At 40.7% G+C, this 19,159-nt stretch overlaps 1 protein-coding gene across 1 annotated transcript; it reads left to right on the forward strand.

The window, feature by feature from the left end:
• Positions 1 to 10,160: 10,160 nt before the first annotated feature.
• Positions 10,161 to 18,013, forward strand: DYNLT3 (dynein light chain Tctex-type 3). The gene is made up of 5 exons (XM_086766573.1): positions 10,161 to 10,305; positions 11,586 to 11,627; positions 13,519 to 13,642; positions 14,623 to 14,700; positions 15,804 to 18,013. Exons 1-5 carry the CDS (start codon positions 10,276 to 10,278, stop codon positions 15,878 to 15,880), a joined length of 351 nt encoding a protein of 116 aa, XP_086622699.1. The 5' UTR covers positions 10,161 to 10,275; the 3' UTR covers positions 15,881 to 18,013.
• The last annotated feature ends 1,146 nt before the right edge of the window (positions 18,014 to 19,159 follow it).

Genomic DNA, 19,159 nt, shown 5'->3' on the forward strand with positions numbered 1-19,159 from the left:
AAATAAATTGGTTCAACTTGTCCTTGAAAAGAAAACTGCTTAGGAAGCAAGAAGCTGCATTCTGCATTTGAAACAGGGTTTGGAAAAATAACTAAGGCAGCAAACTTATATCTTCACAGTGAAAAACACTGCCATTTATTCTATGAAATAATTCTTCACCCTTTGAAAAACTCAATGGCACGGCAAGAGACACTCATTTGTCTTTCTTTCATTTGCATTATGTTTTGCTCCAAGCACTTGTTCACAGTTGTAGCCTTATGAAGTAATTTTTGCTAAGAGAAAAGCTGTCTTCTTGAATGAAGTGTTTCCTCATCATGGTTTAAGTGACTTACAAACACAGCATAACTCTGTTGCTTGAACACTATAGAAAGATAATATTTTCTACAGGCACTTTTCTATGCAGACATACAGCTTTTCTTCGTAGAAAGCACGTTTTCCAAAGTAAGGTCTGCTTCTTAGAGTTCCTGGGGCGCAATCACGTCCCTTTGCTGGCTATCCCTCCCTTAGCACATGAATACAACTGCTAGTCTCTATATTTCCAGTTGAGAGAAGTCCTTTAGTCCAAAGAACCAGTTTATTTTCATGCTTTTCTGTGGTATGTTGGACAGTACTCTGGATGGTGTTCTTTATTGTTTCAGCCAGAACCACAAAAAGGGATGTTCTATGTCTGTTCCCTTTTAGCTGAAATAAATATCCATTGCCTTAAACCAGGCCTGTGACTGACAAGAATCATTACGATTCCTTGCTGCCTAACAGTAGCTCCTAGTACAGGTATAGATAGACAATTACTATATGAAAAATATTTAAAAAATAGAAATCTTTCATTATCTGGGGAAAATGAGCTCATGTTTAGTTAAAAGGCTACATTTGTCTAACAATCTGCAGGCACTGAAAGATGAAACCTGCTATTTACTACTTTTTCCTCTATTCTTCAATGGTGTCCTGCCCTCTCCCTTGCTCTGCTGCCTGTCTGACCTCTTAGCAAGCCAGTGCAGAAATCTAGCAGAAAGTTACTCAGTTTTTGTGGCTGCTGACTGAGTGAGCCACACCCCTAAGGTGAGGAGTCAGTGAAGGACCAGGGAAGGCAGGGTTGTGCTGGTGAGGATGGAAATTGCAGGGAGAAGGGCTGGACCACTCCATATCCTGGCACTGAGCCTTCACACCAGCTCAGTTGTCTTCTGGTGTTTGCTCAGCCTTGAAAGTAATGTGTGTTTGGGTTTCTTTTCCAAAAAAAAAAACAAACAAGAGAAAAATAAGGTTACCGAAATGTACATGCATCCATGTAACGTTCTTGCTGGTTTTCCATTTAACATCTAGTGGTATGGCGTTTTACATCAGCTTATTAAGAACAATGTCAGGAATGCATCCCAGTCCTATAATGCTCATTTTCACCTCAGCAAAGCAAATAACAGCTTAAAAGATAAGTGTTTTGGTCACGGTAAAGAATCGCATGCTTCATTTAACTTTCATGCAATTAAAGTCCTGCATTCAAGAAAAGGATAGCAGTGTGCCTGCTTTGAGCAGCTGATACTGCAGCATTTTTAAATTATAAAAGACTGAGATTAAGAGTTATTTATGCTTACATAATGCTTACATATGCTACACAATAACAAAATTCATAGACTAGCTGTTTTTAAACAAATACTTTTAAAAACAGTTCTTATTTTTACTTAAATGTTTATACATCATAAAACCTGTCGTCCTCAAACATGCATGTTGTAGGAGTTTTTGGACACAAGCTCTCATAATTTATAATCTTACAGCAGCGTTCTGATGACTGCTTGAATAGCATTTAAGACAACACCATATTCCATGCATTTTAAGATATTATTTAATATCATCTAAGAGGAGCAAATGAAGAGTTAGAAACATGTGACCGAGCAGCCTTGCTATACTCTGATGTTTACCCAATAAGATCACTGAAGGTCATTTTCTTTACCACACATTAAGATTTTCAGAAATCTTCAGAAATAAAACAGTTGTCTCAAAAATCATTTAAATTTATGAGCCTTCATAGTCATATGAATAGCCTCACTAAGACTTTATTTATTTCTGGTTCTTTGACTTTGAAGGTCACCCATGTACCTAAATAAACCAAATAGCAATTGAGAATTTCAATATAGGGATCACACACTGTTCATGAACCATCTGTGGTGAATTTTGATTTGTAGGAGGAAGTAATTCAATAAATTTTTTTTAACAAATAGATCTGGAACCATTCTAAACTGAACTCAGACAATTTTTGGTTATTAAAAAAAAAACCACCCAAAAAACCACTCATGCTGTTTATTTGCTTTAAGGTATTTCTTTTAAAATTCTGATTGCTAGCAAGTCCCACTAAATTGCCTTGCACATTGTTTTGCTAAACAATGTTTTAGAAAAGTAAAAAGTATCCTGTAATGCTAGTTTGATCTACTTGGGAAACCAAGTTTTTTCCACTCACACACACAATTGTATATTAAATTTCTAAATCCAGAGTTACAGCTATAATTGATCCAAAAGATGTTAATACAGAACAATGATTTAGAATAGATGCAAAAAATTAGTAAAACATCCTAAACATAGTGTGCATTGCCATTGACTGGTTCAATATATTCTATTTTCCGTATTTTATTGGAACAAAGGCATCACTTTCATAACAAAGAAAAAAGACATAGGATGGAGAATGCCTAGTCATGTAATCTGTACTAGGTTTTTGCTTCAGTGTTCTGCTCTTCAGCTGTTCCTGCTGTTCCTGTTTTGTATTTATCAAATCATGAGAAAAATGACTGAAGTGGAAAAAATGATAAACAGTGCAGGCATCTTCCTCTCATGCTCTAAGAAAGCTGGTATCTGAAGGCCTTTAGATAATACCTTGTGTCTCTAATTGCAGAGCATTACTGAACAAAACCATGCTGACAGCTGATCCGTAACACAGACAGAGTGCAGGTAGGGGTTTGCTTTCAGCTGTGCACAGGGCGCCCTGGCTACAGCACTCTGCGTGTGGAAGGGTGTGGGGCTGACCCTGCTCGGCTGCCAGACCCCCACCCAGCCACTCCATCACTCCCCTTCCTCAGGGCAGGGGGCGGGGAGAATATAGAAAAGCTCATAGGGTAGGATAAAGACAGGGCGATCATACAGTAACTACTGTCATGGGCAAACCAGACTTCACTTGGGGAAAATTAATTTAATGCATTGCCAGTTAAAAATAGAATCAGATGGTGAGAAACAAGGACAAAACTAATAATACCTTCCCCCCCTCTCCCACCCCTCTTCTTCCCAGGCTCAACTTCACTCCTTCATTCCCAACTCTTCTACCTCCTCCCTGTTGAGCAGTGCAGGTGGATGGGGAATGGGGGCTGTAGTCAGTTCATAAGAGCCCCTCTCTGCTGCTCCTTCCTCCTCACACTTTTTCCCTCCTCCAGTGTAGGGTCCCTCCCATGGCATGCAGTCCTTCACTAATGCTGCAGTGTGGGTCTTTCCCACAGGATGCAGTTCCTCAAGAACTGCTCCAGCGTGGGTCCTTTCCTCGGGCTGCAGTCCTTCAGGAATGTAATCCTCCATCGTGGGCTCCTCTCCACGTGCACAGCTCCTGCCAGAAGCCTGCTCCTGCATGGGCTCTCCAAGGGCTGCAGCTTCCTTCAGGGCACATCTACCTGTTCTGGGTTGGGGTCCTCCATGGGCTGCAGTTTGGAGATCTGCTCTGGCATGGACCTTCATGGGCTGCGGGGGGACAGCCCGTTTCACCGTGGTCTGCACTGTGGGCTGCAGGGGAATCTCTGCTCTGGCAGCTGGAGCACCTCCTCTTCATCCTTCTTCACTGACCTCGGTGTCTGCAGGGCTGTTTCTCATGTTTTTCATGTTTTTTCTCACTTCTCTCTCAGAGCTACTTCACAGTGGTTTTTTTACACTTCCTTAAGCATACTGTCACAGAGGCACCACCAGCTTGGCTGATGGTCACAGCTAGGTAAGAGTTTGCCTATTTCCTAAAGGCAGCAAAGACAACTGTTCTCAAGGACCACCCATTGATATCATCAACAAGCCTAAAACTCCAGATCTCTTCCTTTGAGGCTAACATTTATACTTAAAATCTAGAGAGATTAATTAGATATGTCATTAACTTTTCTTACTTATGGTGCCAAGGAAAATATTAAAGAGCTTGTTCTTCATATCCTCTCCTCCTTTTTTTTTTCCTCCTCAGCTTTAATTTTGGTGAGGGTAGAAGGTTTTATACACATTAAAATCCTGCAAGCATCCTTAAGGGCAGGTAACAGCTTCTCCTGAGGCAGTTCATTGCACTGATAAATTACTGCCATGCACAGCAGCACTGACTTCTTCAGAAAACCTCATTCTACATTTTGTTAGTGCCTTGTCCCATGTTCATCACTTTTCCTTCTTTATTGCCAGATATGCTTGCTGGTACTAGCTGGTTGCTAGCTCCAGTGTGTGTGTGTGCAGTATGGACCAGTGCGAGTTGTTTTCATCATGGATTGTTTTGTCCTGTCACGAAAGCCTTCAGTGAGCAGGTGAGCCATTCCCACAAATTGCATTTCATTTTGAAATTTGAATTTCTGCCAAAACTGTAAGGTCTGAAATGTCAGCATTTCCCATGGAATAGAAATTTAAAATGTTGCTCAGCTTTTATCCCAAGTGAAATACGTTTGTATAGTTGCCTGGGCACAAGGATGTGACACTGTTCTGTCTGCTCCATGCTAGAATAACTTTCAAAGCTTAGGAGGTCAAGGAAGCAAGTGTTCAGGAGGCAAGTGCTCAGCTCCCCTTCCATCTCTGAAAGTTTCTGTTCAAATAGTCATGTTGTGTATGAATAACGCTTCTGACTTCCCATATTAGAAAGGTTGCAGCATTAGTTTGTAATAAGCTTTTAGAATAAACTCAATCCTAAGGTTGCAAGAAAGGATGTGACTTTTTCTATGCTAGAATATCTTTCATTTTGCCAGTGGGATTCACAGCTGTTTGTTGACCGGTGAAGGCATTTTGCAATTCAGGTACGCTGGGCTTCATGTTCCAAAATGCTCCATGCTGGCTGTCAACTTCTTGTCCCCACTTTGCCACCCCCTGTACTACCATGCTTGTCTGTCTCAGGCCTATTCTGTCCGTACCATCTTCAGATGTAACACCGTCCCTCAATTCTGTTTCTCTGATGGTGGCTTTTCTTTTTAAGCCAGTCAGGTTACTTTCCCCTGGTTGCTCTCTGGTCGCCTGAACTTAGGAGAGTTTTCAGGAGTGCTTGAGAGAAGAAGAGCTCCAAGTACTCTCTTTTAGGATTGAGTGCCACAGGTTCCTCTGCAGCTACCTGTGGAAGTGTTGCAGCACACTACCAGGACTCTGGTCCACCAGCCATGCAAACCACTACCCTGTTTACCAGTGCCACAGTTTTGCCTGGACAGCGTGCTCAGGGTGCTTGGAGGCAGGGGATCTGAGCATGGGAAAGGGAAGGCATTTATTTAACTGTGCTGGTTTTGGCTGGGGTAGTTACTTTCCTTCATAGTACCTAGTATGGGGCTATGCTTAAGATTTGTGCTGGAAACACAGTTGACAACACTGGGATGTTTTAGTTACTGCTGAGCAGTGCTTACACAGAGTCAAGGCCTTTTCTTCTTCTCACACCACCCCACCAGCGAGCAGGCTGGGGGTGCTCAAGAAGCTGGGAGGGGACACAGCCGGGACAGCTGACCCCAGCTGACCAGAGGGATATCCCAGACCATATGACGCCATGCTCAGCATATAAAGCTGGGGGAAGAAGGAGGAAGGGGAGTACATTTGGAGTTAGGCTGTTTGTCTTCCCAAGTAACCGTTATGTGTAATGGAGCCCTGCTTTCCTGGAGGTGGCTGAACGCTTGCATGCCAATGGGCGGTGGTGAATGAATTCCTTGTTTTGCTTTGCTTGCATGTGCAGCTTTTGCTTTACCTACTGAACTGTCTTTATCACAACCCATGAGTTTTCTCATTTTTACTCTTGTGATTCTCTCCCCGATCCCACTGGAGGGGAGTGAGCGAGTGGCTGTGTGGTTCTTAGTTGCCAGCTGGGGTTAAACTATGACATTAACACACTTACTCTTGAGATGAAATAAGTATTTAAGAACGTCAGCTGGTCAAAGTGAACCCTAAAATTGACTGTGTACATCATCGTACAAAGCTCATCTGACAAATCAAATCAGCCTCTAAGGAAGCCAGCATGGACTTGCTATACAGCCACTCCAGTTCGTGACTGAGCAAACACCCTGCACTCAGCAGCTGAACGGACCAAAGGCAGCACCGCATGGATGCGGTAGCAGCCATTCCAGCTCCATGCCTTTGTTCCACGGGACTGGGCTAAGCTGCTTGCACGGGCTCTGTACTTAACTCCTGTTCTCACTCATGATCGCAATGTGATTTAACAGTACCATGACAATTCCAAAAATACAGAATCCACTTTGACAGACCATTTGTAGCTATGGAAATAGCAATATCTCTGACAATTCACTAAGAAATTTTAAAACAATTGTTGAGTGGGCATTCAGCTCTTCAAAGGAGTTCTAGCAACCCACTGCAGATAACATTAAAGCATCTCGCAGGAAAAAAAAAAATCAGAAAAGCAAATAATTAAAACCTCTGCTAGGGCCAAGCATCGCTGATCTGGCCAACACAAAAGCTGCTGTATTGATAATCCCAAGAGTCCATCTCATCCACTGCTCCATTCCCTGAGGTACCGAGCAGTGAGTGTGTAGGAAGAGAGTGAGAACAAGAGGAGAACATGCCAATCCTTCCTCTAGCATCTGGCCACATGTAGCTTAGGAACTAAGTCAGAAAAATTAAATACTATAATTCTACTGATTTTGTATTCACAGTTTAAGGTAGATGTGAAGGTTTAAAATATTTACAACAGTTTAAAGGAAAAAGTGAGAGAGGGGGCATACTATTTTAGCTGTATTGGTATTCACATTTTTTACTGTCTCTGCTCAAGCAGCGGAAGATCTGCACAGCCTGCGCAGACTGCCACCTCTCCAGTATGCCAAATCCTCTTCAAATATCTGCTTTTTAATCAACAAATGATTTGAGCTGCTCTGTTTATTCTCTGCCTTCTTAATAGCTCCTGTTCTGCATTTGAATGATGAAAGCCTACAGCACTTCCTAACGTAGGGTTGTACTTCTGAGCCACTTCTTTCAGCACTTTTCGCATTTCCTATTACAATTCACAGAACTAATTATACTGCCAATCCATTTGCATTTTCCAGTTTACAATTCACAGTAGCATAATAACATTAGTCATTCTCAGGAAAAAAAAAAAAAAAAGGAAAAATATTGGTGATTTTGGTTATTGAAATTAGATAAAAAGTGAATCTGTTAGGAAAAAAAAAAGGAAACTAACCACTCAATAGTTGTGAAAGTTGAATAAATATAAGTCTAAAACTATCTCAAAAGATTATTTAATGCCTCCTCCTCTCTAAAGGCTAGCTGGATGCCTGGCAGATGTTATCTAATGTATTATTGATCCAGTGAAGGTGATTCCAAACCAGGTCTGCTTCAGTGCTTTATTACTCTTATATTTGGATTTTTTCCCCTTAGTATTTAACATAAATCTCCCTGAGTTCAAATTAAAGCCATTATTTCTTGTCCTACCTTTCATCATACATTGGCCCGTTAATCACCTTTTCCAGTAAATTGCTGGACGTTCAGAGGCATCTACAAGGAAGATAAGGCAAGGGATATAAAACAAAGGCAGTTGTTCCTCCACAAATCACATTTTCTAAGCTTCCTTTTGGTCTTGCTGCCTTCAGGAAGAATTACTTTTCTATCTCTGTTCTGCCACCACACTGGGCTGAGAGTTACACTCAATGCCTAATCAATACCAAGCAGAAAAACATAATAGCCTCCTATGCCTTTCATGGTATTCTTCAGTGTCTTTCATTATTCCTAACATCATACTTGTGTTCCTATTTATTGTAATTTCTTATTTTTCCCTGCAGTACTACTGCTGAGACAATTAGTCCCCATTTTGTATTTGTGCGTTTGATGTCCTGGTTTTACAGATAGAACTTTATATTTTTATGAAATTTCTTCTTGTTGATTTCTCCAACTTATTCAATATTTTAAATTTTGATCCTGTCATTCAATGTGCTTGTAACTTCTTTCAACATGCTGTCATTAAAAACCTTTTATAAGCAACATTCTTATTCCATGATTCTGGTTATTGCTACTTATTCTGATTAGCTCTTGGGGCAAAAGGCTACCCATCTTCTTGCATTTATTCCTCCTACTTCGATAACCCCTTTTTAGGAATGATTGGTTAGTTTTCCCCTGGATTACATATTCTTGTGTGGGAGAGCATAAAGAGACACATTTCCTACAAAATAACACACCTACTATTTATTTCCCCTTCATTCCTTAAACCAGCTGTCCTAACAAAGAATAAAATCAAATTATTTAACGCATACTCTTGACAAATCTGTGTTGGCTCTTCATTCGTGATGCTGGGTGTTTATTTGTAAACACTTCGTGGATTAATACTTGTTTTGTCATTTTGTTATTTATCTAATGGCTCTCTGGATGCTGAGCTGAACCTGAGGGACTCAGAATTTTCTCAGATCGCCTGCTATCCTCCTGTCTGTATAGGGCAGTCGGGGAGGAAGGATAGGTAATTTTTTTTTGCATTAGGACCTCCACACATACACACACATTGGTCATTCAGGAACCATCTCTGTTTTCCAGAGAATCCACTGAGATAGTTGTTGCTTGTATTTCAAGGAAGGTATTTTTTTGAAGATTTCTAAACAGAAGTGAAAAATAGTCTAGGAACTATTTTCATTTGATAGTATATACTGCATTGTGAAGATACAGATGCAAAGATACATGATCTCTGAAAATACAGACATTAAAAAATGCATAGGATCCAAGGGGAAATTATTTTAGCACTGTTAGCTTTTTCTCCAGGATGCCCGTGCATATACAACACATCCTTCCATTAGCTTTTATTGCTTTAAAAATAAACACGCAATTTTATCCCTAGACTTGAACTTGTAATACATAAAAAGATATTTTATTTTACTGTTGATAGCTTCAAAGTGTGAAAGCTTGTGAAAATACTGCAGAAGTCCCAACAAAAAAAAAAATTTATACTGAGTCAGATTGTGTTTCATGTGTTTTCCTATGACTACATCCATTTGTACTTGCTCATAAAGACCTGCTTTTAAAGAAATTTAGTCTTCAGGTTCAGTCTTCTGCTTCTACTGTCACCTTTAGCAAATATTAAACATGAAAGCTAGTTTGAGAGCAAGCAACATAAAAAATGTTTTGTTTTGCTTCCCCTGGTGCTTTCACGATTTTCAGAGAGAGTTTTTCCAGTGTGTGTACAATTAACACTGAACAAGGGACACTGTTTTTCCAGGTAAGCGTGCATCTGTCCAAACATACGCCACCAAAACTGGAACAAGAACTGAAGGCAGCCTTGGTCCTCTCTCTCACATTCAGTCTGGTTTAGAAAGACCAGGTTTCACAGAGGGTAAATCTACACAAGACCTTCCTCCAAAATAACAACAACAATAATAATAACAACAATAAACCCTCAGCATTTGAAAATTCTATGTTGTTTCGTACTAGGTGTCTTTCCTGTTTCCCAGGCAACTTCAGAGAGAGAGAAAAGATCTGACGTATTTTTATATATATATATATATTGAGTCAAATAAAACTTCCATATAATAAAGTGGAATTAAAAGAACCTGAAGCTGCGATCTGCCGTTATTAAAATCTAACGGCAACTTTGGGTCAGATAATTGACACAGATTCATCCAGAAACAGGCAAAAAAAAAAGGAGGTGGAGGGTGGGTAGGGGTAGTACCGCTCCTCCGGAGGAACCGCTCCTTTACGAATTCTCTATGCCCAGCAAAGTGGATGTATATAACAGTAAAGCTACAAATAAATACTTGCGGGCCTGCCCCTGCCGCCCCGAGGGGCGCGGAGAGGCGGCCCCAGCGCTGCATGGCAGCCGCCGCCTCGCCAGCCCCGGTGCCCGGAGGTGGCTCTTGCCAGCCTGGCTGGGACTTTGGGGGCAAGCACCCACACCGCTCATTTTCGGCTCGGCTCGGCTCGGCACGGCTGCAGCTACCCGCAGGCCTGCGGATATCCAGCCCTCCCTGGCCCCCGCCCCGGAGCTGAGCCCTGCAAGGCAGCCCGGCCACCCCCCGCTGCCCGCCGGCCGCTGCCGCAGGAGGCCCCGCCCGGCCCGGCCCGGCTCGGCGGAGGCGGAGCCACGCAGGACTCGCCACCGCTCCCGGAACAGCCGCTGTTAGTGTCGGGGCCATGGAGGAGTTTCACCCCCACAACGACGAGGTAGGGGCGGCCGCCGCCCTCCGGCGGGGCGAGGGGGCTGCGCGCCGTGGGCTGTGCCCGGGCGGGGCGCAGGCCCTTCCGCGGGGCTCGGCCGAGAGCCCGGCGGGGAGCGGGCAGCGCTGCTGGGTCCGCCGCCCCTGCCCTGGCCGGGCGAAGCGGGTCGGGGGTTGTAGCTGTGCGGGTGGCCGGTACGCCGGGACCTGCGGTTCCCCAACGCTTCGGGCAGCCCTGAGGCCCCTGCAACGCCTGCCGGGGCCGCCTTGGGGCGGGACGGGGCTTCCTTCTGCAGGCTGGGGGCCGGGCCCTGCCCTCGGCCCTCCCGGGGTTTCGGTTGGGGTGTGTAAAAGTTCCTGCGGGGGACAGTGGAAGCGGTGCTCGGGGGTGCTGCCGGCCGCTGTGGTGCTGTCAGTCTGCGGCCATTTTTCTTGTATCACCTCCGGAAGAAAAAAAAAAAAAAAAAAAACAACCAAAACCACAAACCAACCAACAAGTGGTGGGCCCGGTCTGCACTGCAGGCTGATCCCTGCCATCCAGAACTGAGGAGCCTTTCCGTCCCCAGGAGGGCTTATTTCGGGTCTCTAGCCACCAGTTTTCGTTAAAAAACCTCATAGAAACTTTATTGTCCTTGAGGTTTCTGTCCTTGCCCGTGTGTTTGAAATGGATGGATGCAAAGAGGCAGATGGCACAACGGCACCTGCTCTGTTCCTTTGGAAGCCAAGCTGAACGCAGGAAAATAGGAGGCTTTAAAACTGGCAAGCTTTTTCTGCACTTGAGGAAGTTCCCTGGATAAGCTAATGACTATGGAAACCAGTATTTTTGATATGAGGGTCATTAAACCTTGTGTTACCATTTCATACCAAGATGTAACCCAGGGGTTAGTAAGCCTGTGACTCTAGTAAAAACCAGGATTAAGACCCAGAGGAAAAGATTTGCCATTTAACTTTTTTATTGGAGAATATTCCCATGACAAGCATAGACGGTGGTGGAAATTTACATTTTTTACATGAATTTACAGCTACACTTTCTGTAAAGTGTATATTGAACCTGTTTCCGAGCTCACTGAGGCCTGAGGTTTTTAGACCTGCCCAAATGTGACTAGCAAAACAATACCAAATAACATATGTATGGTGCTGGGGAAAAAAGATTTTAGACTTATACTAACAGACTACACAATACAAGTCACCAAATAGGCGGCCTGATCATTATGTGTAACTTAGAGTAAAACTGCATCATTTGTTTACTTTTCCATCAGAAATAATAATCATTAATTTTCATAACAGATGATCTTCAATGCTGATGAGGCCCACAACATCGTTAAGGAGGTAGGTTTTAGCTAACAGCTGTATTTCAAATAAACTCTTTACCTTACCTTGCAGTATAGTGAAAGCAGTTACTTTCATTGACCGTCTCAGAGAAATTAAAATTTTTATGAAACTGTACCAAATAAAGATGGAGTTTCATTTGGAGTTGCTTTAAACTTCATCTCACTACTCTCTTCAACTACCTGAAGAGGCGAAGGTAGATGAGAAAGGAGAGAGACAGAGTTCGCATTGCAGTAGAAAGACGAGGGGCAGCAGTCGCAAGTTGCAAGGGATATTTATTTACTCAGATTTTGTTTTTCTTTCTCCTTTATTCAGCTAGAGAGTAGTTAATCACTAGATATGTCACAGGGAGAGCTTGTGGACTCTCCATCCTTAGAGATTTTTAAAAGACTGGACAGGGCCCTGAGTGACATGATCAAACTTGGAAGTTAGCCTTTGCTTGAGCAGGAGGTTGCACTGTATGAGCTTGTTATTCTAGCAGTGCTTTTGAAAAACAATTTTAACACAAAAAGAGCAGGCTGAAAGTGAGTAGCCTGATGGTCTAAACTAAATACCTAGTAATTGGAAAGTGATTAATGAAGACCCTGTGGTGTACAGCTGCTGTCAGGTTTTGCAGGGAAATAACGTTTTGAGAAAGGAATTCCTAGAGGGGCTCTGTTTCTCACCTGACCTGTCTGGAAGGGAAAGGGCTGGACTTTGCAGATCCAGTACACAACAGCAAGCTCTTAGATGTCAGATAAATGACAATTCGACCCTTTACATAACTGTCCTTTGCCTTGAAAGGCCAAATACGGTACGACAGAGTCTCTTTACTTTCACACCAGGCACTGGGAATAAAGCCAAGTGCTGCTGTCTATGATTGAAAGCTTAAGCAGAGCCGAGGAGTTCTAGCACTGGGTACATTTCTGCAAGGACCAAAATCCTCAAGGGATCTTGTTGTCCCTCTGCTGTCTTCTGTTCTGCTTTGTGAATGTCGGTTTCCATTGAGTACTTTGTCCAGTTTTATACACTGTGATCAGAACTAGTTGGGCTTTTTAAGATCTAGGCCACAGAACTTATACAGCCTGTTAGTGGGTGGTTAGTATGTGGGATTTGTCTTACTGAATCAGATGAGAACATAGTTTTATTTTACTTACCTTTTCCAGGTGTGCATTTCTTAACTGAATTTCTCAGTTTTAAGAAGTATCCATCAGCACATAATTCTGAATTTCTTAGGAGCAGAGAATGCAATTTAAGAGTTACTATTAGAGAGAAGGCTTTCTGTTCAGTCGTTTTAAGATTAAGCAAGAGTTGGCCAGTCTGTAGCTGTGGGACAATATGTAATTTTCAAGCCATTCTTATGCTGCAAAATATGACCCTTCAGTATCTCACTCTTCTGTCTTCCGCATCTTTTAAGCTGGGGTATGTATTTCACTACTGTGGCTCTGGCTCTCTGAAGATTTTGGTATTTTGCTCACAGGCTCCTGAAAGGCTGGCCAGCCCAAGCTGACATTGATTCAAGTGGTACCATTTCCAATTCAGTAGCTTCTGAAAGCCAGGCTAAGCTGGAGTAGGTGGTCGTGAGGAGCAGTGGGATGTGTCAGTATCTTCATTAGTAAATAGATACATTCACTTAACTTGGTACTTAAAGCATATGGCTAAGGTCTTTCCTAGAAGAAATGTCTGGCCAGAGCCTCATTTTTCTCCATGTAATAATGTGGTAACTGTGTACTAAAAATAAGTTTCTGAGAAGGCTCATTTTACTTCCCATTTCAGCAACTGGTACCTCATGGGTCAAGCGATTTAAAGTAATTCTGTTGCCAGACAAAATTCCTTAGATTATGTGAGACATTTTAAACCTCTACATTTTCAAGTATGTTTACTGTAACTATTTTTTTTTTCTCTATTTTAGTGCATAGAAAATGTTCTAGGCAAGGCAGATTATAATCACAACAAAGTCAACCAGTGGACTGCTGCTATAGTAGAACAGTCACTGACACATCTGGTAAAACTTGGAAAAACTTACAAGTACATTGGTAAGTACAAGTAATCATACACATACAATCACAATAAGTAATAGCTGAAAGGTTAATTTGAACGTAGTGCCATATTCAATAGAAAGTTTTAAACTGTAAACAAAGCAGAGCAGATACCTGAACTCTTATGTTACATAGATTTTTTTTTTTTTTTGTACTTTCTGCAGTAAAAACATGGCAATTTCACCTGGGCCAAGCATGCTAGCAACACTTAGCACAAAAGATGAGATGTTATAGTCTTTCCTGACTGTTAAGCAACCCAAAACTGTTATATCAACTTTATGATACCAGTTTAGGAAGTAGATTCTGTTTATATAAAACAAAATTGTCAGCGGGATTAAGATTCCTACCAATACAGACATTTGAAAGACTTCAGTCATAGTTTAAGTCATGTCCCATTATATTTATATGCATATCTGTGGAAGGGAAATGGAAATAAGTAGAAGTTTAACCCCCTTTGATCCTTATGTAGAGTGTGGATGCAACCGCAAACGTTTGCACTGTATTCTGTTTTCAAAGTCTCGGATTCAGCTTGTCGCTGACCATCACACGTCAGTCTAGAAATGCTGCATGTTACTGGAGCATGGTTTCAGAGAGCAATCAAGCAGTACTTTTGGGAAACAGCTCTCATCAAGTGCGACTTCTGCTGTGTCTGTGAGGACAGCACCTGCAATCCCATTCTGAGGTGCATGTGACACAAGCCATAGCTAAGTAGCTTAGAAGATAAAATCCATAATCCTATTAGCAAGCATTTTGTTAAAGCCGTTGTCTTTATGCGAGTAAAAATAATCGTGAGATGAATCCCAAGCTCTTGAGGAAAATACTGGAGGTGAGGGGATAGTCAAAAAAGGTTTTGAGTTCACTGAGTGCTGCCTGCCAGCCATTTGAAAACATAATGCAGGCTTGAGTTCAGACATGCTGAATGATTCACCTCTTCTGCTTTAATAATGAGTCCTTGATTATATGACTGTATCTTGCAGTAACCTGTGCGGTAATGCAGAAGAGCGGAGCTGGTCTTCACACAGCAAGCTCGTGCTTCTGGGATACCACAACTGATGGCAAGTTTCCTCAGTCAAATTAAAATTTTGTAGCAAAAGAAATGTTACTTATTGCTCAGTTGTAATAGGTTGAACATTGTCAAGAGTGATTGTAGAAGCAGTAGCTCCCAGGATTAGATGCTTGTTTACAATCCCAGCAGAAATGTTTTGTTAGCAGTCAGTGCCCGCATTAAGAGCGATTGCTTTGTAAATTAAGAGAAGCAGGAGTAGAAATGCCTTTATTCTGAAACAATAGTCAAAACATTTAATCCTTGTCAGTAACCATAGATCAGTTGAAGAGGCAGTAGAAGGTTGCTTGCAGTAAATGCAAGTGGCTAGTCCTAAACATATCTGCCTGTCTGCCGTAAGAGGACAACGCTACTTTGGAAGAGAACAGAATTTAGTGAAAAATAAGAGTTTGACTAACAGTATGTGTTTCAGTTGCTTAACTATCAGCCAGGCTTTGGAGGCGTTTTATTGCTTCTAAATTCGTTCTAAATGCATTTTTCCCAGGTTCAGAGTATCACAGGGAGACAAGATTAAAATAATCTTATGTCTGTCACAGACTCAGAAAGGTCTTTTTAGAAGAGGGCACCAAAATTTAACTTTACAATAGAGATGACATTAGAAAGTCAAGCAAGGTTAAAAAAAAAAAAAATCATAAAGTGAAGTTAAGTAAACAAGTACAGTTTAATCTTCATGTTTCCTTGTCTCGTAAGGCATTGATAACATTGATACGGTAGAAGAGGAAAAATGACATAAAGGAAATACACTAGAATGTATTTGGTCCAATCTTTTTTCTGATTTCTTATCTGATTATCTTGCCAATTTCAGTATGAGATTTTCAAGGATTTTTGCAAGGCCAGCCTTTAAAGAGAGACACTGAAATTGTGCTTTTCTGGAAATTTTCTTAAGCATACAAGAGTCATTAGGTAGTAAACATTGTACAAGTTAATGAAAATGTTTTGAGGAGTGCAGTCTATTTATAGCCAAGATGACGTAATAGTACTTACCTTAAATCACAGATGAATTATCCATACTAATTTGACATAATTTACACTGTGAAAAGTGAATGTAGTAAAGGCACTGGATTTCTATTTTTATTTTGTAATAATCTCTTGTAGGAACCTGCACGGTGAGATGGGAAAACCGAACAATGAACTGCATTGTCAATGTGTTTGCTGTTGCTATTATCCTGTAGCTGACTGGAAGATAAATATAAGCAACACCGAAGCCTTTAAACAAGAAAAAAAATCATCCAAATACGTGGCTAAATATTTCAAACCATTATTTGTTTTTGTATGAGGAGCATACAGAAGTTCTCTACGGAGAGCACACAGTCTTAGCCAGTTCTCATAGATTAATTATCTGAAAGCTAGCAAAAAATGTAAAATATATATATGTATCTATCTAAAGTTTTAGTAATTTAAATATTCATAAGTATGTTAATGAGAAGATGCCACAAAGATCAATACCATTTATATCAAAGCTAATATCAAAGATACTTTATTCAAGAAGAACAAAACACATGAAAGGAAAGGTCAAAGGGCAAGCAAGACCTCTCAGGATTAAGGTGCATTTGGGAACAAATTGTGAACACAATTCAGAGTGGATATACTGTAAACAATACTGGTGCTTCATGTTTGATTAAACAAAGCTAACTGTCACATTGAACGCTGGTGCTTGTGAAATTGCATGAGCATCACATTTCAGTCAAGCATGAACATTTACATTGAAACTAAATCCAGTTAAGCGTTTCCCCTGGAGGCAGAGGATGACTTCACTGGGACAAAGGTGAAATATACTTACTCCTAGCAGAATTCTAATTAATCTTTGGAATGAAGAACGTAATATTTGTTATCGATTCTGAGAAACATGCTGGAGATCAGACATCAGCCCTTAATTCATAGTTTACAAATCTGAAAATGTTCTGAAGGTATTTAAATTTTATTTTATTCTATGACTGCGAAATTTGTGACAGGCACTTTATTGACTCCTCATGGAGTAGCCAGGAGCTAGGGCAATAAGACTGGACCCAGATTACTCCCAAGTAGGATTAAAGTGTTCAGAGAGAAGGCACACGCATTTCTAGAGGCTCTTGTTAGCTTTGAAAGCATTTATTGTAAAGCAACATATCTGTTCTTTATAGGAGCGTTTCCTACATTCTCTAAGTCTAGAATTGGATCTTAGTCCTATGAAAGTTGTTTTATGCACTAAGAATTTCCCTTCTGTAAATATTTATGTAAGTTCTTAACTTTGCTCATCTGATGAGTCTTAACTTGAAATATTCCATGTGGAAGAAAAGCATTTGCACACATGCAAGTTTTTGCTGGATTGGGGCCTATATTTTTGTTGATTAATGCACAAATTATATGATAAAGAAACAGATGTATCAATACCAAAAATGCCTAAATGATTGCTGCCACTAAGTGGCAGCTACGTTAAGTTTTCTCAGATGCTGCTTAAGGATAGAGTTTTTTCTTTATTACTGCCTGTCTTTGGAAGAGACAGGTAACTACCTAGCAGCTACCATAAGGCTGTTTTGGATTTTAACAAATGAATATTAAAGCACTATTACACAGTTTTGTTTGGGTTTTTTTTTCTGGTAACTGACTATTAGGGCATGTAGCAAGTGTCCTGTACAAAGAACAAGCTAAAAACCATTTCACCGCTTAAATTGTGTATGCATAAAGCTAGTATGAGACTACAGAAGTAACGCGTGTATGTGTAATTCACAGTACCGTTCAAATTCTCTTGCTTTGCAGACAAATTGAGTTCCGCTTTTACCTAAGTGCAAGTAAAATTATTACTGTAATGTTGCATTTGCCAAACAGGCAAGTGTAGCCTGAAGATGTATGTGTATGTTGTACTGACCTTCAAATGTACAATAATTTAACATTATTTGGGTTAGGAGAGCAATTTCTGAACTAGGAGCCAGCATCCAAGAGCTGAGTTGTGGAACTGACGAAAATGCAATAGTTTCAGTGATATTTGGGATTGTGCAAAGTGAAAAAATAAATAGGGTAGCAACTGGAAAAAAATTTATTAAGATTGATACCGTTTAAGAAATGGGTGAATAAAAGTAGCAGTGGCTGTTATTCCCCTTTAATGGGCATTTGGCTGCCGTGGTCAGAATAAATATTCCAAATGGTCACTTGTAATCTCATTTAGCATTTTTGCTTTACTTGAAAACGAGATGCACTGAGTAAGACTATCCGTTTAATGAGGCTTGGTGAACGTTCTGCTGCAGAAGAAACCTAGAAAATACCGCTTAAGTACAAGACTGCTTCATTTTTCTTTCTACCAAAAAAAATAAAGTTTTGCCTTAGTTGTATTTTTGCCTCATATTCTTGATCAATGTAAATAGGAACTGAGAAAAATATTCCTCTTGTTTTTCTTCACTTGTATACAATAATGAGAACTTGGGGAAATTTATTGAAGTTGTGTGTGCATTTTGGAGACAAGATCAAAGGCTAGTTCCCCGGGCTGGCCTAATTTCTTACACCTCTTGTCTACTCAGACCTCTTCCTTTTACTACTTGTCTTGATGGTGCAAGTTGAAGTTTTGTGACTCCAGAAAGATTGTTATGAAACTCGGGGAAAAAGTATTTTAATTCTGCATCATATCTTAGTGAATTTAGCTTGTTTCCCATCTTTCTTTTCCCCATCATCTGTGGGTACAAACAACTACTTGTATTTAATACAACTCTCAAAACAAATTCTGAACACTGTTAGTTGCTTTTCCAAGTGGTTTGTTTTCAAGGATAAAACTATGAATTGCAGAATATGAAAACCCACAGCAACATGTCAGTAGTATTTTCTGTCAATACAATGTTTTGTTGTTGCAATCAGGGGGATGAGTTACTGTTAACAATAGGAATCTTATTAATGGGACAGAAGAGTTTGCATTAAGGTAGAGCCCATATACATGGAGCTATATGTTCCTACATGTGATTTCATGACAAAAGACACATTAATTTAAACAGAAAAGTGTGAAAGGGAAAGTAAGGGAGGAGATTCATTCCTTTCCTTTTCATTGCCTGACAGATGTCTGTCAGCAACCTGTTCCCTTTCTGATGACCATCTTCCCATTACACTCAACTTGATCAGTGAAACAAATACAAATCCTGATATGTTCAATTTAGATTCACGTGATCTAAAGCACTTCACAGAAGCCACTGAAATCCCAGCTTGTAGCTAGCCTATTTAAAGTTGGACATGCATGTCAGAGCGCCGATATTTTAAATACACCATAAATAGAGAACATTAACTACTGGTAGCCTGTATGCATTAGTACAGTAGCTGCCATATAGAGAAAACAGGGTTTTGTTCTAATATGGACAACAGATCTTTCAAAGAGGAGTGCAGCAGATCCTGTAATAAACAATTCTTACCTGATTATTGGGATGCGCCTTGCTGCCTCTTGTACAATCTGACCAGGTCAGATTAAACGGTTTTGTTCCCATTTAATTCTGAGAGGG

Source organism: Chlamydotis macqueenii, chromosome 1 (genome assembly GCF_036417535.1).
Source record: "Chlamydotis macqueenii isolate bChlMac1 chromosome 1, bChlMac1.mat, whole genome shotgun sequence".
Classification (NCBI taxonomy): Eukaryota; Metazoa; Chordata; class Aves; order Otidiformes; family Otididae; genus Chlamydotis; species Chlamydotis macqueenii.